The sequence below is a fragment of the Heterodontus francisci genome, chromosome 7, assembly GCF_036365525.1.
Source record: "Heterodontus francisci isolate sHetFra1 chromosome 7, sHetFra1.hap1, whole genome shotgun sequence".
NCBI classification, from domain to species: domain Eukaryota; kingdom Metazoa; phylum Chordata; class Chondrichthyes; order Heterodontiformes; family Heterodontidae; genus Heterodontus; species Heterodontus francisci.
The window spans coordinates 58,545,891-58,572,629 of NC_090377.1; the positions used below are offsets into that span (position 1 = coordinate 58,545,891).

Here is a 26,739-nt window from a genome sequence, read left to right on the forward strand (position 1 = left end):
GAGATCTTGAGACTAGCTTTGGAAAGAAGAAGCCTTTGCAGTGTCGAGATTTCCCAAAGCAACTCAGTGTTCAGCATGCTGTTGGACAGCATGAAATGCAATACACCCCTTAAATGAACGCTCTGCCCTCTAATCACCATCTCCAGCATGTGTAATATATTATCATGGCCATTGATTTACGATGTCTGAGTATGTCAAATTCTGTGCGATAAAAAGTCTGTGTGAAATAGATAGAAAGACAGACTTGCATTTATAGCACCTTTCACAACCACCGGACATCTCAAAGCGCTTAACAGCCAATGAAGTACTTTTGAAATGTAGTCACTGTTGTATGTAGGAAATGCAGCAGCCAAGTTGCACACAGCAAGCTCACACAAACAGCAATGTGATAATGATGAGATAATCTGTTTTCATGATGTTGATTGAGGGATAAGTATTGGCTAGGACATGGGGATAACTCAAACAAAAGCAAAATAATGCAGATGCTAGAAATCTGAAATAAAAACAAAAAATGCTGGAAATACTCAACAGGTCAGGCAGCATCTGTGGAGAGAGAAACAAAGTGAATGTTTCAGGTCAATAACCTATCAGAACTAGGAAAAGTTAGAAATGTAATAGATTTTAAATAGGTGAAATGGGGGGAGGGCGGAAAAAGAACAAAAGTGAAGGTCTGTGATAGGATGGAAGACAGGAGACATTTAACGACAGAAGAGTTGGTGGTGCAGAGCCAAAGGGAGTAGTAATGGGACAAGCAAAGAAAATAAAGATGTGTCTAGAGGAGGTTTGAATGACAGAATAACAAACAGCTGCCATCCAAAAGTAAAAACAAGAGACAACATATAACTGGCACAGGGCCACCTAGTTCTCGATCCTCAGTCACAGATGAGTTAATCCCCAGGACTTGCACCATTTCTTCCTCATACATTGTCACAACCCGAATGTTGTGCCCCCTACCTCCAACCAATGGCCTAACATTTGTACGATTTTTGCTCTGAATCCTGGAATTCACAAATATAAAGTAGCTCTGTCAATAAGTCTCTGTGGTAACCTGTTCAAAATTTACACAACTAAAACGTTGGCAGCACTCAGAGTAGAAACGTCACCATGTCTGGATGGGATTCATCCTCATTGACTAAGGGAAGTAAGGACGGAAATTGTTGGCACTGGGTCCAATCTTCCAGTCCTCCTAAGATATGGAGGGCTAAAGGATTGCAAATATTATCATCTGGTTCAACAATGGTAAGAAGGATAAACCCAGCAAGCACAGACAAGTTAGCCGAACAGTGGTGGGAAAACTTTGAAGACAATAATCCGGAGAATATTGATTAGCACTTGGAAAAGTGTGAGCTGATAAATGAAAGTCATCTCCTCTGGAGATCTTCCCTCCACAGCTTCCAACCTCAGTCCCACAACCCCGCTTCTACCTCCTTCCCAAATTCATCAAACAGGACTGTCCCGGCAGACCCATTGTGTCAGCCTGCTCCTGCCCCACTGAACTTATTTCTTCCTATCTTGACTCCATCTTTTCTCCTCTGGTCCAGTCTCTTCCCACCAACATCCGTGACTCTTCTGACGCCCTACGTCATTTTGACAACTTCCAGTTTCCTGGCCCCAACCGCCTCCTCTTCACTATGGACATCCAATCTCTCTACACTTCCATCCCCCACCAGGACGGTTTGAGGGCTCTCCGCTTCTTCCTTGAACAGAGGCCCAACCAGTCCCCATCCACCTCCACCCTCCTCCGCCTGGCTGAACTTGTTCTCACATTGAACAACTTCTCCTTCAACTCCACTCACTTCCTTCAAGTAAAAGGTGTTGCTATGGGTACCCGCAAGGGTCCTAGTTATGCCTGTCTTTTTGTGGAATATGTTGAACATTCCTTGTTCCAGTCCTACTCAGGCCCCCTCCCCAACTCTTTTTCTGATACATCGATGACTGTATCGGTGCCATTTCCTGCTCCCGCCCCGAACTGTAAAAGTTTATTAAATTTGCTTCTAATTTCCACCCTTCTCTCACCTTTACATCGTCCATCTCCGACACTTCCCTTCCTCGACTTCTCTATCTCCATCTCCGGGGATAGGCTGTCTACTAATATCCATTATAAGCCCACCGACTCCCACAGCTACCTCGACTACACTTCTTCACACCCTGCCTCCTGTAAGGACTCCATTCCATTCTCCCAATTTCTCCGCCTCAGACGCATCTGCTCTGATGATGCGACTTTCCATGACAGCACTTCTGATATGTCTTCCTTTTCCTCAATCGAGGATTCCCCCTGCTGTGGTTGACAGGGCCCTCAGCCGTGTCTGGCCCATTTCCTGCACCTCTACCCTCACCCCTTCCCCTCTCTCCCAGAACCGCGACAGGGTTCCCCTTGTCCTCACTTTCCACCCCATCAGCCTCCCTATCCAAAGGATCATCTGCCACCATTTCCGCCACCTCCAGCATGACGCCACTACCAAACGCATCTTCCACTCCCCTCCCCGTCAGCATTCCGAAGGGATCATTTCCTCCGTGACACCCTGGTCCACTCCTCCATTACCACCAACTCGTCCCCTTCCCATGGCACCTTCCCCTGCAGTCGCAGGAGGTGTAATACCTGCCCATTTACCTCCTCTCCCTTCACTATCCCAGGCCCCAAACACTTCTTTCAGGTGAAGCAGCGATTTACTTGTACTTCTTTCAACGTAGTATACTGTATTCGCTGCTTACAATGTGGTCGCCTCTACACTGGGGAGACCAAACGCAGATTGGGTGACCGCTTTGCGGAACACCTCCGCTCAGTCTGCAAGCAGGACCCCGAGCTTCTGGTTGCTTGCCATTTCAACATTCTCCCCTGCTCTCATGCTCACATCTCTGTCCTGGGATTGCTGCAGTGTTCCAGTGAACATCAACACAAGCTTGAGGAACAGCATCTCATTTACTGATTAGGCACACCACAGCCTGCCGGACTGAACATTGAGATCAATAATTTCAGAGCATGACGGGCCCCCCATTTTACTTTTATTTTTAGTTATTTTTTCTTTTTCCTTTTTTAAAAATATATATTTTTTTTGTGTTTATTTTATTTTATTTCATCATAGTTTGTTCAGTTTGCTCACCCACTGTTTGTTTCCATGTTTGTACTTGTGGCTGTTCAATTTTCAGTCCGTTAACACCATATGCTTTGTCTTTCAACACACCATTAACATATTGTTTGCCTTTGCTCCATGACCTTCTGGTCAGCTATTCTGTGACCTTGTCCGATCTACACCTTCTCCTTTGTTATCGCTTGCCCCACCCCCACGCTATTTGCTGATAACCTTTTACATTTCTAATATTTCCCAGTTCTGAAAGGTCACTGACCTGAAACGTTAACTCTGCTTCTCTCTCCACAGATGCTGCCAGACCTGCTGAGTATTTCCAGCATTTCTTGTTTTTATTTTATATTAAATGAAAGTCAGGTTGGATTTGTTGAAGGCAAACCATGTTTGACTAACTTGATTGAGTTTTTTTGATGAAGTAATGGAGAAGTTTGATGAGTATATGGACTTTCAACAGGAATTTGATAAAAGTACCACATAAATAGACCTATTAGTAATATGGAAGCCCATGGGAGTAAAAGGCCAGGAGCAGCGTGGATATGAAATTAGCGAAGGAACAGAAAAGGAGGGAGTCATGGGGATTTTTTTTTTCAGACTGGGGGGGAAAGATACAGTGGTGCTCCCCTGGGGTCAGTATTGGGACCACAGTTCTTTTTGGTATAATTAATAACATTGACTTGGGCACACAAGTCATAATTTCCACAGTTTGCAGATGACATGAAAATACAGTAAACAATGAGGAGGATAACAAGAGGTTTCATGAGGAGGGGAGGGTGAGAACAAGAGTGAGAAGAGACTGGTCAAATGGGCAGAAATATGGTAAATGAACTTATTGCACAGAAGTGCAAAGTGATACATTTCGGTTAGGAAGAATGAGGAAAATCAATATAAACTAAATGGCAAAATTTTAAAGAGGGTGTGGGAACACAGAACTGGGAGTGTATGCACACAAATCTTTGAAGATGACAAGACAAGCTGAGAAGGCTGTTATAAAGCAAGGAACCCATATTTTTATTAACAGAGGCATAGAGTACAAAAGCAAGGAAGTTATGCAAAACCTTAATAAATCACTGTTTAGGTCTCAGCTGGAGTATTGCATTCAATTCTGGGCACAACACTTTAGGAAGAATGGCAGGCCCTTGGACTGGGTGCAGATGAGATTTTTTTTACGAGGATAGTGGCAGGGATAAGGGACTTCCGTTACGTGGAGAGACTGGAGAAGCTGGCGTTGTTCTCCTTACAGCAGAGAAGGTTAAAAGATTTCATCGAGGTTCGAAACACGAACCATTTTGATAGAGAAAATGCTTCCAGTGGCGGAGAGGCCAGTAACCAGAGCACACAGATTCAAGGCAATTAGCAAAAGAACCAGATGTGATATGAGATTTTAAAAAACGCCATGAATTATGATGATCTGCAATGTACTGCCTGAAAGGTTGAAGGAAGCAGATTCAACAAAGAACTTTCAACAGCAAATTGAATACTTGGAGAAAAAAAAAAATTACAGAGCTGTGGGTTAAGAGCAGAGGAGTGAGACTACTTGAATAGCTCCCCCAAAAAGCTGGCGCAGGCACAATTTTTAAAAAAATTCAATTCATGGGACGTGGGCATCGCTGGCGAAGCCAGCCTTTGTTGCCCATCCCTAATTGCCCTCGAGAAGGTGAGCTGCCTTCTTGAACCACCGCAGTCCATCTGGTGCGCATACACCCACACTGCTGTTAGGGTGGGAAATCCAGGATTTTGATTCTGCAACAGTGAAGGAATGGCAATATATTTCCAAGTCAGGATGGTGCATGGCTTGGAGGAGAACTTGCAGATGATGGTGTTCTCACGTGTCTGCTGCCCTTGTCCTTCTAGGTGGAAGAGATCACAGGTTTGGAAGGTGCTGCCGAAGGAGCCATGGTGAGTTGCTGCAGTGCATCTTGTATATGGTACACACTGCTGTCACTGTGCATTGGTGGCAAAGGGAGTGAATGTTTAAGGTGGTGCATGGGGTGCCGATCAAGCGAACTGCTTTGTCCTGGATGGTGTCGAATGTTCTGAATGTTGTTGGAGCTGCACTCACCCAGGCAAGTGGAGAGTATTACATCACACTCCTGACTTGCGCCTTGTAGATGGCGGACAGGCTTTGGGGAATGAGGAGGTGGGTTACTCGCTGCAGAATTCGAGCCTCTGACTTGCTCTTGCAGCCACAGTATTCTAGTCAATGGTAACCCCCAGGATGTTGATCGTGAAGGATTCACTGATGAATGTCAAGGGGAGATGATTAGTTTCTGTCTTGTGGGAGATGGTCGTTGCCTGGCACTTGTGTGGCATCAATGTTACTTGCCACTTATCAGCCCAAGCCTATATGTTGTCCAGGTCTTGCTGCAGATGGACATGGACTGCTTCAGTATCTGAGGAGTTGTGAATGGTACTGAACATTGTACAATCATTAGCGAACATCCCCACTTCAGACCTTATGATGGAGGGAAGATGAGCAGAATAGCCTCCTTCTGCGCTATATCATTCTATGATTCCATGATATCTTAAGCCCTATACATGATTCTCCACTTCAATAATAAACTTTATAATTTAGTTGATGTTTCCTTTCAATCATTCCATATTCCAAAAACGTCCCCCTTCAGATTTATCTGCATCTACCAACTGTCGACCCACTCCGACAAATGGTTTGTCATTCTTCAATCTATTTTCTTCCTTAGAGATTTCCATACCCTTGCAAGAAAAGTAGAATACTGTGGATGCTGGTGATCTGAAATGAAAAGAAAAATTCTGATGAAAGGTCATCAACCTGAAACGTTGACGCCTTGTCTCTCCACAGATGTTGCCAGACCTGCCTTCCAGCATTTTCCGTTTATATTTCCATGCCCCTAATTTGGCAACATTAAACTTTAATATCATTCCTCTTGTACCGAGAGCATTCACATAAATGATTTGGATAATGAAAAAAGGCTGCAGCATAGAACCCTGGGGTACACCACTGTAACAATAATAAAAACACATCAAGTTTCCTCTATCCTTTACTTTCTGGCTCCTTGCTACCACTCTCTCCACATAGCTGGATTGCCTTTAATACCAAGTATATTTCTTTTTATAACAAGTCTCTTGCGCTCACAGAACTCCCCTCCGAAATCTGTGCATACAGTATCCATTGAATTCCCATAATCATGGTGATTACTCCTGATTAGTCTATGACTTTTTAAGCAGCCATCAATTTCATCTTAAATGTTGAAAACAGGACTTGACCCACAATTGAGGTAATACTTTGTCATGCAGGCCCCCACCTGCCAAGAATGAGGCACACATTATTTCGATACATGAACATTAAAACTTAAAATTGCTGCCCGGAAGAAAAGAAGGCCTATTACAAATGGCTTCCAAGTCCCTGACTGGAAAGATATTTGCATAGTAACAGACAGTACCTGGAACAGTCAAATGGGCCACTCCTTGCCCCCATGAAAAGCAAGGCTACTTACAAAAGGACTACAGTGAACTCGAAGCACAGTGAACAAGAAACTCTTCTGATATTGCCTCAAACCTCTCTACTTTATTTTTCTTCTGCTCTTTTCTGTCCCTATTAGCGTGTGTGTATCGCGTGTGCATGCTAGCGTGGGTGCACCGTATATCCATAGACGTTAACCATATTAGAGTTTAATTTTAAGTTTTAATAAATTTCACTTTTCTTCTTTAAACCTAAGAAAGCCAGTGAACAAGGATTCACCAAGGGGGAGCTCAAAACACAGCGTGTTTAAAATTAATTCCTGCTACAATAAAACCAGGTGAAGGCTGAAAAGACCCATAGACACCTTTCTCACCTGGTCGCAAGAGAAATTTGGGTGCTAGTGTCTGGGATTTTACCCACAGACAAACAAGAAAAATTGGAAGTGGGAAGCCAAATTGTTCCCTATAAAAAAAAGTGAGATTAATGTTGGTTTCTTGCAGTTGTGTGTAACTGAATACAAACATGTCTGCAGCTGAAGCTAACAGCTCTCCAAGCTAGGGTGAAGTAACTTGGGATAAGTTAAAAGCACTGTCTATGGCGGAGTTGAGAAAAATGGCTGAACAGTGTGGCAAGGTCACGAAGTCTGTACTTCTAAGGCTAGTGGCCAACCATTTTTCCCTTGAATCTGAAGCAGAAACAGGGTTAGAAGCAGACCCAGACAGGGTACTGCTAGCAAAGATACAATTTGAACAAAGGAAACTTGAATTAGAAGACAGGGAAAGAGAAAGAAAGAGAGAGAGACAGGAGCGGGAGAAAGGGAAAGCCTTCCAGAAGGAACGTGAAGAAAATGAAAGACAGGCGGGAGAGAGTGAGAGCAAGAGAATATTCCAGAAAGAATGCGACAAAAGAGAGCTAAGGAGGCTTGAGTTATCTGGAGAGTGACAGAGTAACCCCAGTGAAAGCATGGCCAATATGGAGGAGCAGAATGCTAAAACTGGCTCAATTAATTCCAAAATTCAATGAGGAAAATGTGGAAGTGTTTTTTGTCTCTTTTGAGAAACTGGCAAGGCAGCTAAACGGCCAGCTGAGACCCGATCTCTTTTAATACAAAGCAAGCTAACTGTAAAAGGCCATGAGGGTTATTCCTTGTTGCCAGATGAGAGTTCATCAAATTATGAACTGACCAAAAATACTATCCTTGGGGCATATGATTTAGTACCTGAATCCTACTGCCAAAAGTTTAGAACCCTCAAAAAGCAAGTTAATCAAACTTATCTGGAGATTGAAAGAAGTAAGCAGCTGGCTTTTGACCAGTGGCTGAGGGCTCTTAAAATACAGCTCAGCTATGAGACTCTCAGAGAAGAAGTCCTGTTAGAAGATTTTAAAAACACTCTCCCACTCTCAATAAAGACACATGTAGAAGAGTAGGGAGCCTGGCAAGTGGCCGTTCAAGTCGATGAGTTTGCTTTAATATACAAGTCGGTTTCTCAGCGCAGACCCTTTCCTAATCACCTCCACAAATCCGAAAAGGACAAAGGGTGGGAAGGTGATATCCACCCAGGCAGTCCAGATGAGAAATGAAAGCAGGAGACATAGGGGGCCCTCCTCCAACCAAAAAGGAAGGTGCTGTGAGCAAGAGTGAGACACGGAGACCTGTGTGCTTCCATTGTAATAAAGCAGGGCATCTAAAAGCTGACTCCTGGAAACTAATAGGGAAAACGGTAGGGTTAATCAGGGAACACCTGCTCAATGAAGACAGGGACCAGATGCAAAGCACAGCAGAACAAGCTGTGGCTTTAACTGCAGTAAGAGTGCAACCCCGGAAGCTTACTACGACCAGTGCAGGAAAATAGGATTCCTGAAGGTGATCAGGGTTTTGTGTCTGAAGGGAAAGTAACCCCATACCCGTCGAGTGGGGCAAGCAAGCAAGCCCATAGTGATCCTCAGGGACACAGGGGCCACTAGATCCCTTTTACTGGGAAAAGGCCTGACCTTTCCCCCAGAGAGTGCAGTGAACACCAAAATGGTGGTGAATGGTATTGGAGGGCAGCTTATGTCTGTACCTGTATACTGGGCGCACCTGGAGTGCGACCGAGTTTTGGGACCGGTGACGGTAGGGATTGTCCTTGGTTTGCCTGTGGATGAGGTTGACCTGCTCCTAGGTAATGATCTGAGAGGGGTGAAGGTGGTAGCCCCCCCAGTAGTGAAACAAAGACCGGAAAAGGTCAGAGAGACAGGGCAGTGGCAGGAGACGGTCCCCTACAGTGCCCCTGAATGTGTAGTAGATCAGGCCATGATCAAACCAGCTCCCCGAGAAGAGACTACATTGGCACTGCAGGCAGATGACCATGAGGTCTGCCCGGCCGAGACTTTCTTTGGAAAGTTAGGAGACCCAGGGAATGAATTAAATGCATTTTGCCTAGCTGAGGCTGAGCAAGCTGACCCAGTATTGCGAGAGTTAGCACAGGCTGCCCAGTCTGAAAGTGAAGCAGAGGGAGTCCCTGATTGCTACTATTTAAAGAATGAGGTACTGATGTGAAAATGGAGTTCTCCTCACAGACCTGAGAGCAAGGAGTGGACAATAGTTCATCAGTTCGTGGTGCCACAGAGGTACTGGGGAGAAATATTAAGAAGGGCCCACGAGACTACAGTGGCTGTACATGCCAGTATACAAAATACCAAAGCCTGCATAACACAGCAGTTTGACTGGCCAAAACTCCACAAAGATGTGGTGGAGTACTGCAGGAGTTGCCACATGTTCCAGGTTGAGGGGAAACCCCAACCTACAGTGAAACATGCACCCCTAAGTCCTGTACCAGTGTTAGCAGAACCCTCCAGCAGAGGGCTGATGAACCCTGCTGAGAATAAAAGGAGACAGATAGGCACAAGGCTGGCAAAACTTTGGAAAGAGAAGGGGAAAAAGTGACCAAGATGGCAGGTTAAAGGAGGTTTGGGAGGAATCCTGGATGAAAACCCCTACTGTCCGGTCAACCAGCCCTGCAAAATGTGAAAGGTTAGACCCCACATCCTCCTATGTAAATGCAGACTCGAGAAGCACCCCACCAGAGTTGCTAACGGCGTTTACAGGAACCTAAAGAGACAGAGACCTGTAGAGGGCAGAGAATCTGTGAGGATGATGCCTCACCAAGTCAAAGTGCCCCAGGAGCATGCAGTCAAGTCTGCACAAATACCTGCAGATAGGAATGTCCGAGAGAACAAAAGGGAAATTAACAAAGAATCGTCCCCTTCAGTCAGAGAAAACGGGAACCACCCATCCTCTGAAGACTCAGCAAAACACAAAGTGTGTTCAGGATAGACACGCCCACTATTAACTCTCCAAAAAAAAATTGTTTCAGCAGGAACAAAATCCTGGGCAATCATGGCAGTGGGCAAACTGAGGAAAAGCTTCCCCAGGAAACCACATGGTTATGAGGATCCCAAAAAGGGGAAATTAAAGCAGCACTGGCACCCAGAAAAGACAGTTTTAATAGGCTTTAAGATTGATGAACGAATGGAAATAAATGAGAGAAATGCATGGTTTTTCTTTCTGTATCTTATATTTATCTCAAACCTTGTAATAAAATGTGCCATTATTTTTTCAAATCGCATTTCATTCATCTGGGTGTGGAGGTGTCATGAAGGCACCTGCCAAGAATGAGGCACACGTTACTTCACATGAACATTAAAACTTAAAATTGGGAAGAAAAGGCGGCCAATTACAAGGGGTTGCCAAGCCCCAGAATGGAAAAACATTTGCATAGTAACAGACAGTACTTGGAACGGACAAAGCGGCCGCTCTCTGCTCCAATTTAATCTACAATGGACTTTTGATTACCAGACATGGAAGGTGGAGAGGCTAGCAGTCCAGGTTAATTGTTAAGATGGTCAAAAAGCAAGATGATTTACAGAAGGACTACAGTGAGCTCAAAGCACGGTAAACAAGAAACTCTTCTGATATTGCCTCAAACCTCTATTTTTCTTCTGCTCTTTTCTGCCCTTATTTGCACGTGTGTATTGCTTGTGCATGCTCACGTGGGCACGTCGTATATCTGTAGGCGTTAACCGTGTTACAGTTTAAGTTGAAATAAACTTCACTTATCTTCCTTAAACCTAAGATAGCCTGTTTATGTTCATTTCTTTGCCTTATAATTGAAAAGTGGTGAACAAGGATTCACCAAGGGGGTGCTCAGAACACAGTGTGTTTAAAATTAATTCCTGTTACAGTAAGACCAGGTGAAGGCTGAAAAGACCCCGAGACACCTTTCTCACCTGGTCTTAACAACATAAATAAAAACAAAATACTGCGGATAATGGAAATCCGAAATAAAAACAGAAATTGCTGGAATACACAGCAGGTCTGGAAGCACGTGTGGAGAGAGAAACGGAGTAAACATTTCAGGTCTGTGACCCTTCATCAGAACTGGCAAAGGTTAGAAATGTAATAAGCTTTGAACAAGTGAAAGGGGCTGGGGGGTGGAGTAGGGGAGGGGGAAGAGAACAACAAAAGGGAAGGTCTGTGATCGGTCAGAGGGCAGGAGAGATTAAATGACAAAGAGATCAAGAGACAGCAACTCATCTTCCAATTAGGCATTCTACTAAAGTACTAAATGAGTACTTTGCATCAGTATTCACCAAGGAGAAGGACTTGGTGGATGATGAGCCGAGGGGAGTGTAGATAGTCTCAGTCATCTCATTATCAAAAAAAAAAGAGGAGGTGTTGGGTGTCTTGCAAAGCATTAAGGTAGATAAGTCCCCAGGTCCTAATGGGATCTACCCCAGAATACTGAGGGAGGCAAGGGAAGAAATTGCTGGGGCCTTGACAGAAATCTTTGCATCCTCATTGGCTACAGGTGAGGTCCCAGAGGACTGGAGAATAGCCAATGTTGTTCCTTTGTTTAAGGGTAGCAAGGATAATCCTGGAAATTATAGGCCGGTGAGCCTTACGTCAGTGGTAGGGAAATTATTAGAGAGGATTCTTTGGGACAGGATTTACACCCATTTGGAAACAAATGGACTTATTAGCGAGAGGCAGCATGGTTTTGTGAAGGGGAGGTCATGTCTCACTAATTTGATTGAGTTTTTTGAGGAAGTGACAAAGATGATTGATGAAGGAAGGGCAGCGGATGTTATCTATATGGACTTCAGTAAAGCCTTTGACAAGGTCCCTCATGGCAGACTGGTACAAAAGGTGAAGTCACATGGGATCAGAGGGGAGCTGGCAAGATGGATACAGAACTGGCTCGGTCATAGAAGACAGAGGGGAGCACTGGAAGGGTGCTTTTCTGAATGGAGGGGTGTGACTAGTGGTGTTCCGCAGGGATCAGTGCTGGGACCTTTGCTGTTTGTAGTATATATAAATGATTTGGAGGAAAATCTAGCTGATCTGATTAGTAAGTTTGCGGACGACACAAAGGTTGGTGGAGTTGCGGACAGTGATGAGGATTGTCAGAGGATACAGCAAGATATAGATCGGTTGCAGACTTGGGCGGAGAAATGGCAGATGGAGTTTAATTCGGACAAATGTGAGGTAATGCATTTTGGAAGGTCTAATGCAGGTGGGAGGTATACAGTAAATGGCAGAACCCTTAGGAGTATTGACAGGCAGAGAGATCTGGGCATACAGGTCCACAGGTCACTGAAAGTGGCAACGCAAGTGGATAAGGTAGTCAAGAAGGCATACGGCATGCTTGCCTTCATCGGTCGAGGCACAGAGTATAAAAATAGGCAAGTCATGCTGCAGCTGTACAGAACTTTAGTTAGGCCACACTTAGAACATTGCGTGCAAATCTGGTCGCCACACTACCAGAAGGATGTGGAGGCTTTGGAGAGGGTACAGAAGAGGTTTACCAGGATGTTGCCTGGTCTGGAGGGCATTAGCTGTGAGGAGAGGTTGGATAAACTCGGATTGTTTTCACTGGAACGACGGAGGTGGAGGGGCGACATGATAGAGGTTTACAAAGTTATAAGCGGCATGGACAGAGTGGATAGTCAGAAGCTTTTTCCCAGGGTGGAAGAGTCAGTTACTAGGGGACATAGGTTTATGGTGAGAGGAGCAAAGTTTAGAGGGGACGTGCGAGGCAAGTTCTTTACACAGAGGGTGGTGAGTACATGGAACTTGTTGCCGGGGGAGGTGGTGGAAGAGGCATCTTGACAAATACATGAATAGGATGGGAATAGAGGGCTACGGACCCTGGAAGTGCAGAAGGCTTTAGTTTAGGCAGGCATCAAGATCGGCGCAGGCTTGGAGGGCCGAATGGCCTGTTCCTGTGCTGTACTGTTCTTTGTTTGTCTTTGTACTCCCCTCTGGACTCTCACTGAGTTCAACAACTTCAGACCACGGCTGCCATTTTAATTGTTTTTTTTTTTAACCATGTGCCAATCTTGAACTTATTTTTCATGTTTTTGCTTTCGGACAGAACTGTTCATTATTCGGCCATTAACACTCTCTGGACAAATGCTTTGTCTTTTATTACGGCTATTACTACTCACTTTGCCTTTTGTTCCATGACCTCTTTGTCATTTAATCTCTCCTGCCCTCTGATCTATCTACATTCCCTTTTTTTCTTCTTCCCCCGTTCCCCCCCGCTCTACCCTTTCACTTGCTCAAAGCCTATTACATTTCTAACCGTTGCCAGTCCTGATGAATGGCCACAGACCTGAAATGTGAACTCTGTTTCTCTCTCCACAGATGCTGCCAGACTTGCTGCGTATTTCCAGCACTTTGTTTTATGATTTCTTGATTTATCCTGTTCTCCTTTCTTGTACAGGTTTGCAACATTCACTAAACTTTTCAGACTTTTGGTATAATTTGGATTTCCAAATCGAACCCTACTTCTGCCTTCTTTATCTCTGCTGAACTTTCTTCAGTACTTTGTGAATGCATACCATCAGTCCCTAGTAATTTTTCTATTTTTAATCCCATTAACTTTTTGATGCAGTTCTTTGGAATATTTGTTTCTGGTAATGCCCCTTCCATGAGGCAGTGAGGTAGCGGTATTGTCACTGAACTAGTAACCCAGAGTATTTATCTGGGAACATGGGTTCGAATTCCACCACAGCAGAAGATGGAATTTGAATTCAATTAATAAATCTGGAATTTAAAAAAGAAAAACCTAATTTAATGACGGTCATGAAACCATTGTCGATTGTTGTGAAAACCCATTTGGTTCATTAATGTCCTTTCAGGAAGGAAATCTGCTGTCCTTACCCGGTCTGGCCCACGTGTGATTCCAGACCCATAGCAATGTGGTTGACTCTTAACTGCCCTGTGAAATGGCCTAACAAGCCACTCAATTGTACCTAACCGCTTCAAAAAGTCAATAAAGAATAAAACCGGATGGGCCACCCGGCATCGACTTAGGCACCAAAAATGACAACAGTAAACCCAGCCCTGTCGATCCTGCAAAGTCCTCCTTACTAACATCTGGGGGCTTGTGCCAAAGTTGGGAGAGCTGTCCCACAGACTAGTCAAGTAACAGCCTGACATGGTCATACTCACGGAATCATACCTTACAGACAATGTCCCAGACACCACCATCACCATCCCCGGGTATGTCCTGTCTCACCAACAGGACAGACCCACCAGAGGTGGCAGCACAGTGGTTATCCAGTCGGGATGGAGTCATCCTGGGAGTCCTCAACATCGACTCCGGACCCCATGAAGTCTCATGGCATCAGGTCAAACATGGGCAAGGAAACCTCCTGCTGATTACCACCTACCGCCCTCCCTCAGCTGATGAGTCAGTACTCTTCCATGTTGAACACCATGAGGAGGAAGCACTGCAGGTGGCAAGGGCTCAGAATGTACTCTGGGTGGGGGACTTCAATGTCCACCACCAAGAGTGGCTTGGTGGCATAATTACTGACTGAGCTGGCTGAGTCCTAAAGGACATACCTGCTAGACATACCTGGGTCAGAGGCAGGTGGTGAGGGAACCAACAAGAGGGAAAAACATACTTAACCTCGTGCTCACCAATCTGCCTGCCGCAGATGCATTTGTCCATGACAGTATTGGTAGGAGTGACCACCACACAACCCTTGTGGAGACAAAGTACCACCTTCACATTGAGGATACCCTCCATCGTGTTATGTGGCACCACCGTGCTAAATGGGATAGATTTCAAACAGATCTAGCAATGCAAAACTAGGCGTCCATGAGGCGCTGTGGGCCATCAGCAGCAGCAGAGTTGTACTCAACCACAAACTGTAAACTCCCCCACTCTACCACTACCATCAAGCCTGGGGTCAACCCTGGTTCAATGAAGAGTGCAGGAGGGCATGCCAGGAGCAGGATTACGCATACCTCAAAATGAGTTATCAAACTGGTGAAGCTACAAGCCAGGTCTACTTGCATACCAAACTGCATAAGGGGCATGCGATAGACAGAGCTAAGCGATCCCATAAACAATGGATCAGATCTAAGCTCTGCAGTCCTGCCACATCCAGTCATGAATGGGGGTGGACAATTAAACAACTGACTGGAGGAAGTGTCTCCACAAATACCTCCATCCTCAATGATGGGGGAGCCCAGCACATCAGTGCGAAAAATAAGGCTGAAACATTTACAACCAGCTTCAGCCAAAAGTGCTGCATTGATGACCCATCTCGGCCTCCTCCTGAAGTCTCCAGTATCACAGATGCCAGTCTTTAGCCAATTCGATTCACTTCGCGTGATATCAAGAAACGACTGAAGGCACTGGATACTGCAAAGGCTATGGGCCCTGACAACATTCCGGCAATTGTACTGAAGACCTGTGCTCCAGAACATGCTGCACCCCTCGTCAAGCTGTTCCAGTACAGCTACAACATTGGTATTTACCCGGCAATGTGGCAAATTGCCCAAGTATGTCCTGTACGCAAGAAGCAGGACAAGTCCAACCCGGCCAATTACCGCCCCATCAGTCTACTCTCAATCAACAGTAAAGTGATGGAAGGGGTCATCGACAGTGCTATCAAGCGGCACTTACTTCGCAATAACGTGCTCAGTGACGCTCAGTTTGGGTTCCACCATGGCCACTCAGCTCCTGACCTCATTACAGCCTTGGTTCAAACATGGACAAAGAGCTGAACTCAAGAGATCAGGTGAGAGTGACTGCCCTTGACATCAAGGCAGCATTTGACCGAGTATAGCATCAAAGAGCCCTAGCAAAACTGAAATCAATGGGAATCAGGGGGAAAACTCTCCAATGGTTGGAGTTATACCTAGTGCAAAGGAAGATGATTGTGGTTGTTGGAGGTCAATCATCTCAGCTCCAGGACATCACTGCAGGAGTTCCTCAGGGTACTAGGCCCAACCATCTTCAGCTGCTTCATCAATGACCTTGCTTCAATCAGAAGGTCAGAAGTGGGGATGTTCACTGATGATTGCATAATGTTCAGCACCATTCGCGACTCCTCAGATACTGAAGCAGTCCGTGTAGAAATGCAGCAAGACCCGGACAATATCCAGGCTTGGGCTGATAAGTGGCTTGCAATATTCACGCCACACAAGTGCCAGCCAATCACCATCTCCAACACGAGAGAATCTAACCATCTCCCTTTGGCATTCAATTGCAGAATCTCCCACCATCAACATCCTGGGGTTACCATTGACCAGAAACTGAACTGGAGTAGCCATATAAATACCGTCACTACAAAAGCAGGTCAGAGGCTAGGAATCCTGCGATGAGTAACTCAGCTTCTGATTCCCCAAAGCCTGTCCACCATCTACAAGGCACAAGTCAAGAGTGTGATGGAATACTCTCCACTTGCCTGGATGGGTGCAGCTCCAATAACACTCAAGAAGCTTGACACCATCCAGGACAAAGCTGTCCGCTTGATTGGCACCCCATCCACAAACATTCATTCCCTCACCACCGACGCACAGTGGCAGCAGTGTGTACCATCTACAAGATGCACTGCAGAAATGCACCAAGGTTAATTGGACAGCACCTTCCACAGCGACCTCTACCACCTAGAAGAGCAAGGGCAGCAAATGGTTTGGAACACCACCTGCAAGTTCCCCTCCAAGCCACCCACCATCCTGACTTGGAACTATATCGCCGTTCCTTCACTGTCGTTGGATCAAAATCCTGGAACTCCCTTCCTAATAGCACTGTGGGTGTCCCTATCCCACATGGACTGCAGCGGTTCAAGAAGGCAGATCAGCACCACCTTCTCAAGGGCAAATAGGGATGGGCAATAAATGCTGGCCTAGCCAACGATACCCACATCCCATGAATGAATAAAAAAAAATGTATTCCATCAGTTTCCATGTCACTTGTCTACAAATACTGCTGTCAAGTTGGTATTAAGCACCCTCAACATTTCTTCACTCTCAATTATACTTAATCCCCAAGTGGTACTACCATTCTGTCAATTGTTCTTTTAATGAAGAGTTTAAAACAAACCCAGTTTCCTTTATATTTATCTCCAGTCTTCTTTCATACTCCCAGGTTGATGGAGCAGAAAGTGGTAGAGTACAACAATACCTGCATTTTTATAGAGGCTTTAACATTGTAACGTTTTACAGGATCAAACAAAATTTGACATGGAGCCACGTAAGGGGATATTAGGAGAAGTGACCAACAGCTTGATAAAACAAGTAGCTTATTAAAAGGAGAAAGGAAGAGGTATAAGGAGAGAATTCCAGAGCTTAAGGCCTAGGCAGCTGAAAGCACGACTGCCAATGGTGCATTGATTAAAATTAGGGATGTGCAAGAGGCCAGAATTAGAGGAGCACAGAGATCTGAGAGTTTGTAAGGTTGGAGGTGATTCTAGAGATAGGGAGAAGCAAGGCCCTGGAGGGATTTTAATAAATCAAGGATGAGAATTTTATCAAGGCATTGCTGGACCAGGAGCCAGTATAGGTCAGCAATCACAGGGGTGATGCGTGAACAGGACTTGTGCAAGTTTGGATGGGGACAGCAGAGTTTTGAATGAGCTCAAGTTTATGGAGGGTGAAAGATGGGAGGCTATCCAGGAAGGCATTGGAATAGTTCAGTCCAGAGATACCCATGAGGGTGTCAGCAGCAAATGAGCTGAGGCAGGGGTGGAGTCGAGTACTGTTACGGAGATGGAAGCAGGTGGTCTTGGTGATGGAGCAGATATGGGACTGAAAGCTCTGCTCAGGGTCAAGGAAGGGTACAATCAATGTAAACATCAAAACAAAGCAATAGCAGTTCTAAAGGAAGTGGCTCAAACAGAAAGGAGCAGGCCCAGAGGTAGTGGGCCCTAAATTAGTTGGACAACTGGGAAGGAAGTGAAGAACAAGCTGAAGCAGAACCAGAGGAAGCTGGCATAATACCAGGAGGCGATGCACAAAGGAAGCAAGCTGAAGACAGCAGCTTCCATCAAAGACATTTTAAATTGGCCAACTGGTTGGAGGTTGAAGACAGGTGAGGAAAGAAGAAATGATAGTCGCAGCAAGTACCATTTTCCTCCAATGACTGAAAAATGCAACAAGTAATAAAATTTGTGGAAAGGAAGTGCACGCCTTATATCACATCTTATATAACAGATAGGAATTATATACAAACTCCTTCCAAACATGTACAAACTCTGATGACGTACAGGAACAATGAACTGTTTGTTGCTGTCTGGCATGCCAGGTGATATGACCTTGCAATTGGAATTATTTTATTCTGATATACTAGCTAATCTTTGAAGTTAGCTTGGCAACATCTGTGGAAAGAGAAGCAGAGTTAATGTTTTGGGTCAGTGACCCTTCTTCGGGTCACTGACCCGAAACGTTAACTCTGCTTCTCTTTCCACAGATGCTGCCAGACCTGCTGAGTGGTTCCAGCATTTCTTGTTTTTATTTCAGATTTCCAGCATCCGCAGTATTTTGCTTTTATTTGAAGTTAGCTTTGTTTGTTTGCAATTTGTTGACTATGTTCACTGGGCTTTTTACTTTGAGGAAGTGCAGAGGTATGTGGTCTTCACTAAAGGATAAAATGTCATATGGAAGGATCTTTTGTGGGAGATACTTATCTTCTGCCAATGCATCAGGTTAGTAAACAATCTCATCAGCTAAATGTACCAGCTGTCTCGGTAGACAGCTGCAGACATTTTTATTTCATGTTTGTTGTTTAAGTCAGGGAGGAGTTGGTGAGAGGCCACAGTTCCTCTCAACTGTTTGGGTGTCCACGAGATTTGGCATTTTCTTTACCATCTGAAGTAATATAATCTTTCGGCCCTATTAAACAGTATTGATCAAGGTTTGCTTCAATTCTCAAGTTGGTCTGATACTATCAGGTGCTTACACAGAACAGGGGATTTTGTTTGTTTGCTCCTTTGTACATAAAGCAGTTATTGTCTATTTTTATAATAAACAATTACAAAATATCAATTAATCTATAGATCCTATTAAAAATCTTGTTTTGCACATATTCCTCTCTGCAAAACCTTACTTCCTGTTGTCACTCAGTTCAACACATTCTGGAGACACCTTTTTCATTCTAAGTTCTTGCGCCCATTTTTATAATGAAAACATCCTATCAGTCTGCAATAATATAGTATGGCAACAGACAATGCTGTGTTATCATCTCCAAACAAATCACTCAAACTTCTTTATGAAAACATCGCCTTTTATCTCTCCATAACTTGAATTTCTAATACCCAAAATAAGGGTTTACATTTTCATTTAAAATCAGAAAATTAAATACTTCAGAATTACATTAGATTTAGCCATTGAATTGTCTTTTGTATTGTGATTAAAGTTTTAACTTCAAGGTCTCAGCAACTCCCAAAAGGTTCGGGCAAGACATTTTTGCCCAAAGTTGTTACCATGAGCTGATTATGTGTTGCACCTTCTGAATGCATGTACATGTCTGAAGTATTTCATACCGATAAAGTATTTTCCTTAAGCTTCAAGCTGTTTCTGCTCAGTTGTTTTTCAAAAATGCTCAAAGATAAAGGTCAAATTTCAAAAGCTTTATATGGAGTACATTTTATTCTACAAACACAAGGGCTGCGTGCGTGGGAGCATCTGGTCAATTTAGTTTTTTCTATAAACTTAAAGCATTTTTGTTGAAAATTTGTCTCACTTCTGTTTTGTTGAGAGAGAAATAACACTGAATTGCTCGTGCAAGAGAAAGCACCAGCACGGAAAAAGCAAAAATGATTGATTTGTTGGACAGGGATATACTGAAACAAACTAATTTCCTCTTACACTAACTATATTCTTACCTGCCTTGTCAAAGATCCACTCACTAACAACTGAGAATCTTCTGATGTCCCATGATTTCATATTTGCCAACTCCATCATCCCCTTTCCACCGTGAACCTCCAGTTCCTCCACCCCTCATCAAGATGGTCCCTGAGCCTTCCATTTCTTTCTTGAATAAGAGCCCAAATGGTCCTCATGCACCAGCACTGGCTGAACTTGTTCTCACACTGAACAACTTCCCTTATCTCCATTCACTTTTTCCAGATGAAAGTTGTCTAGTATAGGAATGCAACTCAACTATGCTTGTCTTATTGTATAATATGTGGAATACTCTATGCTTTAGTCCTGCAATATCCTGTCACCCCAGACTTCTTAATTACATATAGATAATGTGTTGATGGTGCATTTTGCTCTTGCAAATTTCAATAACTATGCTTCCAATTCCCATCCATCCCCCTCACCTAAACATGGTCCATCTCTGACTGTATTCCCCCCTTCCTGGACATAGCATGACCTATAGTGATGGGCTTTCAGAAGACACATCACAAACACACTCGTACCCACAACCTGGATTGGATTATGCTTCTTCCGACTCACTTTCTATAACTCTTCCAGCCCTTTCTTCCAGTATTTCCACCTCCACTGCATCTACCCTCAGATGTCGACGTTTTGAATCAGAGCTTCTGAAATGTCCTCATTGTTCCTCAGCCAAGGTTCCTTAACAATAAATGGTTGGCAAGACTCAAAGGCATCTGCCCCATTTCCTGTGCCTTTGCTTTCATCCCTGCTCACAGCACAATCCCACTTATCCTCAACTTTGCACAGCAGCCTCTATAATTGCTAGATCATCGATCATTTCCAAATACCAAAAGATCCCATGCCAAGTACATCTTTCACCCACTCTCTCCTTCCTGGGGATACTCATTCATTCTAACGCGATCCCAACGGCCAGCTTCCCTTCTCTGGCATCTTCCTTTTCAACTGAGACAGGTGCAAAATTTGTTAATTTGTCTCCTTGCACACTGAAGTCCAGGACGCCAAACACACTTTCTGTGTGATAGCAACTTATACATACTTCCTTGAATCTAGTACTTTGTATTTGTTGCCCTCTGTGCAGTCTCTTCTCCATTGAGAAGATCAAACTGTGATTCAGCGACCACTTTGCCAAACATATCTATTCTGTCCTCCAGTAAACAACAGACTGCCATGTGGCTTGTCACTTCAACTCCCTCTCTCATTTCACAATCTGACCTCTGTCTATGGCCTCCTATGCAGTTCCAACCAAGTCCAACATAGGCTTCAGGAAGAGTATTGCATCTTTCTTCTAGGCACCCTGCAGCCCTCTATTCTTAGCAGCAACATGAGTAACCTTAGACAAACTAGTTCCCCAATTATCTTTAGCAAAAAAAAAAGTGATGTGGAATAGGTCCACTGGCTGGGAAGGAAGGCACATTGATGTTCTGGTTGTAACGTGCCAGAATACAATTCTAGTAGGGGGATCTGTACCCTTGATGTTGGCCTTTTCAAGACTGGGGTACCTGTGATACATTTTCAGTTTTCATTTCAGAATCCCTGCATCTACAAGCTTTTTCTTTTCAACTTGCTCCAATTTCACCTATTTCTTGTGTTGGCCTTTTGCTATTTTCTTCTTTTAATGCGTGTCTCCATTGCTTCACTGAAGCCTATGTTGGGCCACAGACAGAGGTCAGATTGTGAAATGAGAGAGGGAGTTGAAGTGACAAGCCACATGGCAGTCTGTTGTTTACTGGAGGACAGAATAGATATGTTTGGCAAAATGGTCGCTAAATCACAGCTTGATCTTCTCAATGGAGAAGAGACTGCACAGAGTGCAACAAATACAAACTACTAGATTCAAGGAAGTACGTATAAATTGTTGTCACACAAAGTATGTTTGGCATCCGGACTTCAGTGCACAAGAAGACAAATTAACAAATTTCACACCTGTCTCAGACAATCTTTTACATCACTTAACAATTTCCTGCTTTTCTTCAATGCAACCTGCTTAAACATCCTATGATTGGAATATCTGTAGTTTTGTCCTGTTCTGTCACCATCCTCCAATTCTTCATCAGAACTGAAAGATAAGTAAGCATTTTCGAAGTTTTACCCCAAACATTAACCTGACCTTTTCTTCTGCAACTGTTGACTGACCCATTATCTGCATTTCCTGTTTTTGCCATTAACCATTTTCCTTCTCCATACCTCACAAATCTCCAGTGCACAGCAGGGAGTTAGTCATTTATTTAGAGGTTAGCCACTCTAGATCATTAAGAACCGCCCCACACACACACCCCTAACATCCTAGGGGCCACCATTGACCAGAAACCTAACTAGACCAGCACCAAAAATACTGTTACTCCAAGAGCAGGTCAGAGCCTGGATGTCCTGCAGCAAGTGACTCACCAAAGCCTTTCCACCATCTATAAAGGCACAAGTCACGAGTGTGATGGAATACTCTCCACTTGCATGGATTGGTGCAACTGCAACAAAACTCAAAAAATTCAACACTATCGCAGCCAAAGTTGTTTGCTTGATCAGCAGCGCATTTACCACTTTATACACTTGGTTGCAGTATGTATTTTTTACAAGATGCACTTCAGCCACTTTTTCAACTGCACCTCCCAAACCTGCAGTCTCTGCCACCTAGAAGGACAAGGGCAGCAAGCACATGGGAACACCACCAATTCACACCCATCCTGACTTGGAAATACATCGCCTATCCTCCATTGTCACAAGGTCAAATTCCTGGAACTCCCTTCCTCACAGCACTGAGAGTACCTTCACCACATAGACTGCAGCAGGGTAATTGGGGATTGGCAATAAAATGCTGGCCTTGCCAATGACACCCAAATTCCATGAATGAATAAAAAAGACAGAAGTACTTGTTGCACAGAGACAATACCTGCTCAGAGTAATGCAATGGCAGTCAGGATACCAAAACTGTATTACAAGCTCTGCATCCCTCTGGCCACTGAAAATATATGTCAATGTAAACACAAGTAATAAAATTCACCCAAGAACCAAACAGAAATTAGGTTTTAAATGTTGACAAAGACTTAACCATACAGACAAATTTCTCTAACATTAAAATGGTGAGAAGTTTAAAAAGGCTGCACTGCCAATGTTGTGTGTTTACCTCCGTAACCTCAGCAGTCATCTATATGTGATTTGATAAATTCACACCAGATTACATTAATGCAAAGTCAAGACCAGTTTGCATAGAGACAAAACACAGGTTTACATATGAAGCATTTCAGCTGTTGATTCCTGAAAAGGTACCCATTCCAAGCAACAAACTTCAATGAAGATATTTTCAATGTAACTTTAAACAATTCAAGAGAGAAACAAAGTTAACATTTCAGGTGATCAACCAGAAACATTCTCTCTCCACAGATGCTGCCCAACTTGCTGAGCATTTCCAGCATTTTCTATTTTGATTTCAGATTGCCAACATTCACCACTTCAAACACCCACTCCTTCCACCACCAACACACCTTGGCTGCAGTGTTTATTATAGAGAAGATGCACATCAGCCACTCTGCAAGGCTTCTTCGACAGCACATCCCAAACCAGCAACCTCTAACACCTAGGAGGAGGTGCTTTTGAAACATTTCAGTGTGGTTATCGACAATATAAAAACTTTTATACTGTCCTACATATATTTTCCTTTAGTAAAGAAATTTGGCAAACAAGATCACTTGAACTGCCAATGCAACAGTTTGATTAGTTCATTTTCCAAGTAAGATTTATGAAACAAAAGAGAACCAATAAACTGTTCAGTCATTAAAATACAGTCCGTAAAAAGCAAATATCAGCTGCACTTTTATTGATCCTATGAAAAAGTCTGCCCCCTCCTCCTTTAACCAGGAACTGACACCAGCTCTGGGCTGGACAGTGCCCGTCACTAGGCCTCAGTAACAATCACCTGAGACTAACAAACAGTTAAAGACAGCACTGACTCTGGCTTCTCCGGCCCCAGCTACACAGAGACAGCTTTGCTGCCACGGGACATATACCAAACCTCGAAGCGCGATGCCCGACAGACCCTGACTGAGAGCCAGACGATCGGGACCCCGGCACCCTTCCCAGCACACTCACCAACAGCATTGACCCGATACCCCGCCGCCCTGCTCCCTCGGCCTCTGGCGCTGTTGATTTCTGCCGTGTCCGCTCATTGGCTGCTGCCTAACAGCGGAGGGGAGAGTTCGGAAGTTCCCAGTGGGGAATCCCCGGCCTCAGCACTCGCTGACTTCCGCCTCGCTGCTTCCAGCGTCCCGTCATGAATCGAGAGAAGGAAGCAGATCAGCCACAGCAGGCCCACTGTCCCAGTACTTAACATGGGGATTTGTAATCCCACATAAAGCCACACTCTGTAAATAAAACCTGGAGAGAAACAGGCTCTTTATTGATAGACCAATAAGGGTAACATTGGCGGTCACAAAACAAATATCAAGTGCCCCATTGTCGGGCACTGGGGTGGTCCACTCAAATAAAAAAACATGCCAAAATATGCAGAGCCACCAAAACAAAAGGATATCTTCCCAGGTAAATCAGGATTCTATTATTAATCTCTAAAACGCTCTACTGTCCGGTGTCCACCAGTCACAGAAGGCATCAAGCGTACTAGTGGATACCGCATGCTCCGTCTCCGCACTCACCTAGGCTTGGAGCAGTCAGTAGAAAAGAGGTAGACAGCCAGGGACCCAGCACCCCACCCACATGCCACCATGGGTCCTGCCACCCCTGGATGTACAAATTTCTGTTTTAGGTACCCAGGTTGAGCCACACGGAAGCTGAAGTTATAACTGGGATGTGGGTGCCAAGCAAATGACTGATCCTAAAACTGTTCTTTAAATCAAAAGTCAAGTCACAACAAATCTGGAGTGAGGGCTCAATTTGACTTCAAAGCAACTAATGTTCCATTTGGTTCCAGAGTCAAGTCACAACTGGAACACTTTGTTGCTTTGAAGTCAAATTGGGCCCTCATTCCAGATTTGCACTTCAATTTACTGATGAGCAGCAACACTATGGTTATATAAATATAATTATAGAAATAGCAACTCACCAAGGCTCCTTCCAAACCCACGACCTCTACCACCTAGAAGGACAAGGGCAGCAGATGCATGGGAACACCACCACCTGCAAGTTCCCCTCCAAGTCATACACCATCCTGACTTGGAACTATAACGCTGTTCCTTCACTGTCGCTGGGTCAAAATCCTGGAGCTTCCTAAAAGCGCTGTAGGTGTACCTATACCGTACGGACTGCAGCGGTTCAAGAAGGCAGCTCACCACTACCTTCTCGAGGGCAATTAGGGATGGACAATAAATGCTGGCCTAGCCAATGACGCCCACATCCCACGAACAAATAAACATTTTTTCTAATGCAGCCAGATGGTAATAGATGTCCAGAAGTGAGTTACATTAAGAGAGTAGTAACTGTCTGGGAGTGAATTACATGAGGAGTACCTACCAATTGTCCCCTAAAAGTACTTTCCTCTGCCACCTCACCTCCAACAAGTCCAAGGAGCTCATGAACTTCTTTGTAACTAAGAATGAGACCATCTGTTGCATCCCTCCCTTCCATATGCCCACCAAGCCAAACCTTCCCCCACTGATCTAGCCCTGCACCTCCATCTTTCTCTAGTTTCTCTCCTGATGTCTGCTCTCATCTCATCTGAGACCCACCTCCTACCATCTTGACCCCATTTCCACAAAATTGCTAGCCATCCAACTTCCCTTCCTTACCCTCATGCTAGCTAATATTAGAAATGATTCCCTCTGGTAGGTGCTTCATCAACGACTTTCCCTCCATCATAAGGTCAGAAATGGGGATGTTCGCTGATGATTGCACAGTGTTTAGTATCAGTCACAACTCCTCAGTTGCTGAAGCTGTCCATGTCCACATGTAGCAAGACCAGGACAACATTCAGGCTTGGGCTGATAAGTGGCAAGTAATGTTCCTGCCACACAAGTGTCGGGCAATGACCATCTCCAACAAGAGACAATCTATCCATCTGCCCTTGACAATCAATGGCAATACCATCGCTGAATTCCACCACCATCAAAATCCTGGGGGTTACCATTGACCAGAATTAGGGCTGGGCAATAATTTCTGGCCTTGCCAGAGACACACACATCCTATGAATGAATTTTAAAAAGATACCGTTCCCCTTTCCCTTCATCACCCACTCCTTGAAAAATCCATTTGCAGCCCCTCTGTACTTGTAAAGTACAGCCTCTGTTTGACCACCCCACCACCCACCCCGCCCCCCCCACCCAACCCCATCCCCACCACCTTCCTCTCTTATGTATTGCCTCCCAAATCCATGCCTATTCTTAGTCATAGAGTCATTTACGGCACAGATGGAGGCCATTAGAGCCCTCAAGTCTAAGCTGGCTCTCCGCAGAGCAATCCAGTCAGTCCTACACCAACCCCCCCCCCCCCCCCCACACACAATCCCCGTAGCCCCATAAGTTTATTTTCTTCAAGTGCCCATCCAAATTTCTTTTGAAATCATTGATTGTCTCTGCTTCGACCACCCTCGTGGGCAGTGAGTTCCAGGTCATTACTACTGGCTGCATATAAAAGTTTTTTCTCACATTCCCCCTGCATCTCTCGCCCAAAACCTTCAATCTGTGTCTCCTCGTCCTTGTAACATAAGTCTTTGTAGAACTCCATGTTTTAATCTCTTAAAACAGATTTCCATCCCTGCCATAACACTGAAACAGCCCCAATCAAAGTCAAAAAAAGACATTGTCTGTGATTTTGACCATGGTACGTTATCCTTCCGTGTCCTTCTATATCTCTGCAGCCTTTGACACCATATTCCACCAACACCACTCATCTGTCGTCCAGCTCAGTTGGACTGCCCTTGTTTGGTTCCACTCTTACCTATTCAGTCATAACCAAAGCATCTCCAGCAATGCTTTCTGTTTCAGCTCCTTACCGTTACCTCTGGAGTCCTCCAAGGATTTATCTTTAGCCTCGACTTCTCCATCACCTACACACTGCCCCTTGGAGACATCATCTGAGACAGACAGACATGT

General features: G+C 44.5%; 1 protein-coding gene across 6 annotated transcripts in view; it reads right to left on the reverse strand.

Moving 5' to 3' along the window:
• Positions 1 to 24,368, reverse strand: part of tank (TRAF family member-associated NFKB activator) — a 97,610-nt gene extending 73,242 nt beyond the window's left edge. The window contains exons 1-2 of one of the 6 annotated variants that reach the window (XM_068035249.1): positions 23,789 to 24,223; positions 5,795 to 5,832 (exon numbers count right to left, since the gene is read on the reverse strand). In XM_068035249.1, coding sequence (XP_067891350.1) covers positions 5,795 to 5,832; positions 23,789 to 23,797 — 47 coding nt within the window. In that variant the 5' untranslated portion in view covers positions 23,798 to 24,223. Of the gene's footprint in view, positions 1 to 5,145; positions 5,833 to 23,615; positions 23,637 to 23,788; positions 24,224 to 24,348 lie in introns of those variants that run through there. The other 5 variants (XM_068035252.1, XM_068035248.1, XM_068035247.1 and 2 more) reach the window with 5 other exon arrangements.
• Between the last annotated feature and the right edge of the window lie 2,371 nt (positions 24,369 to 26,739).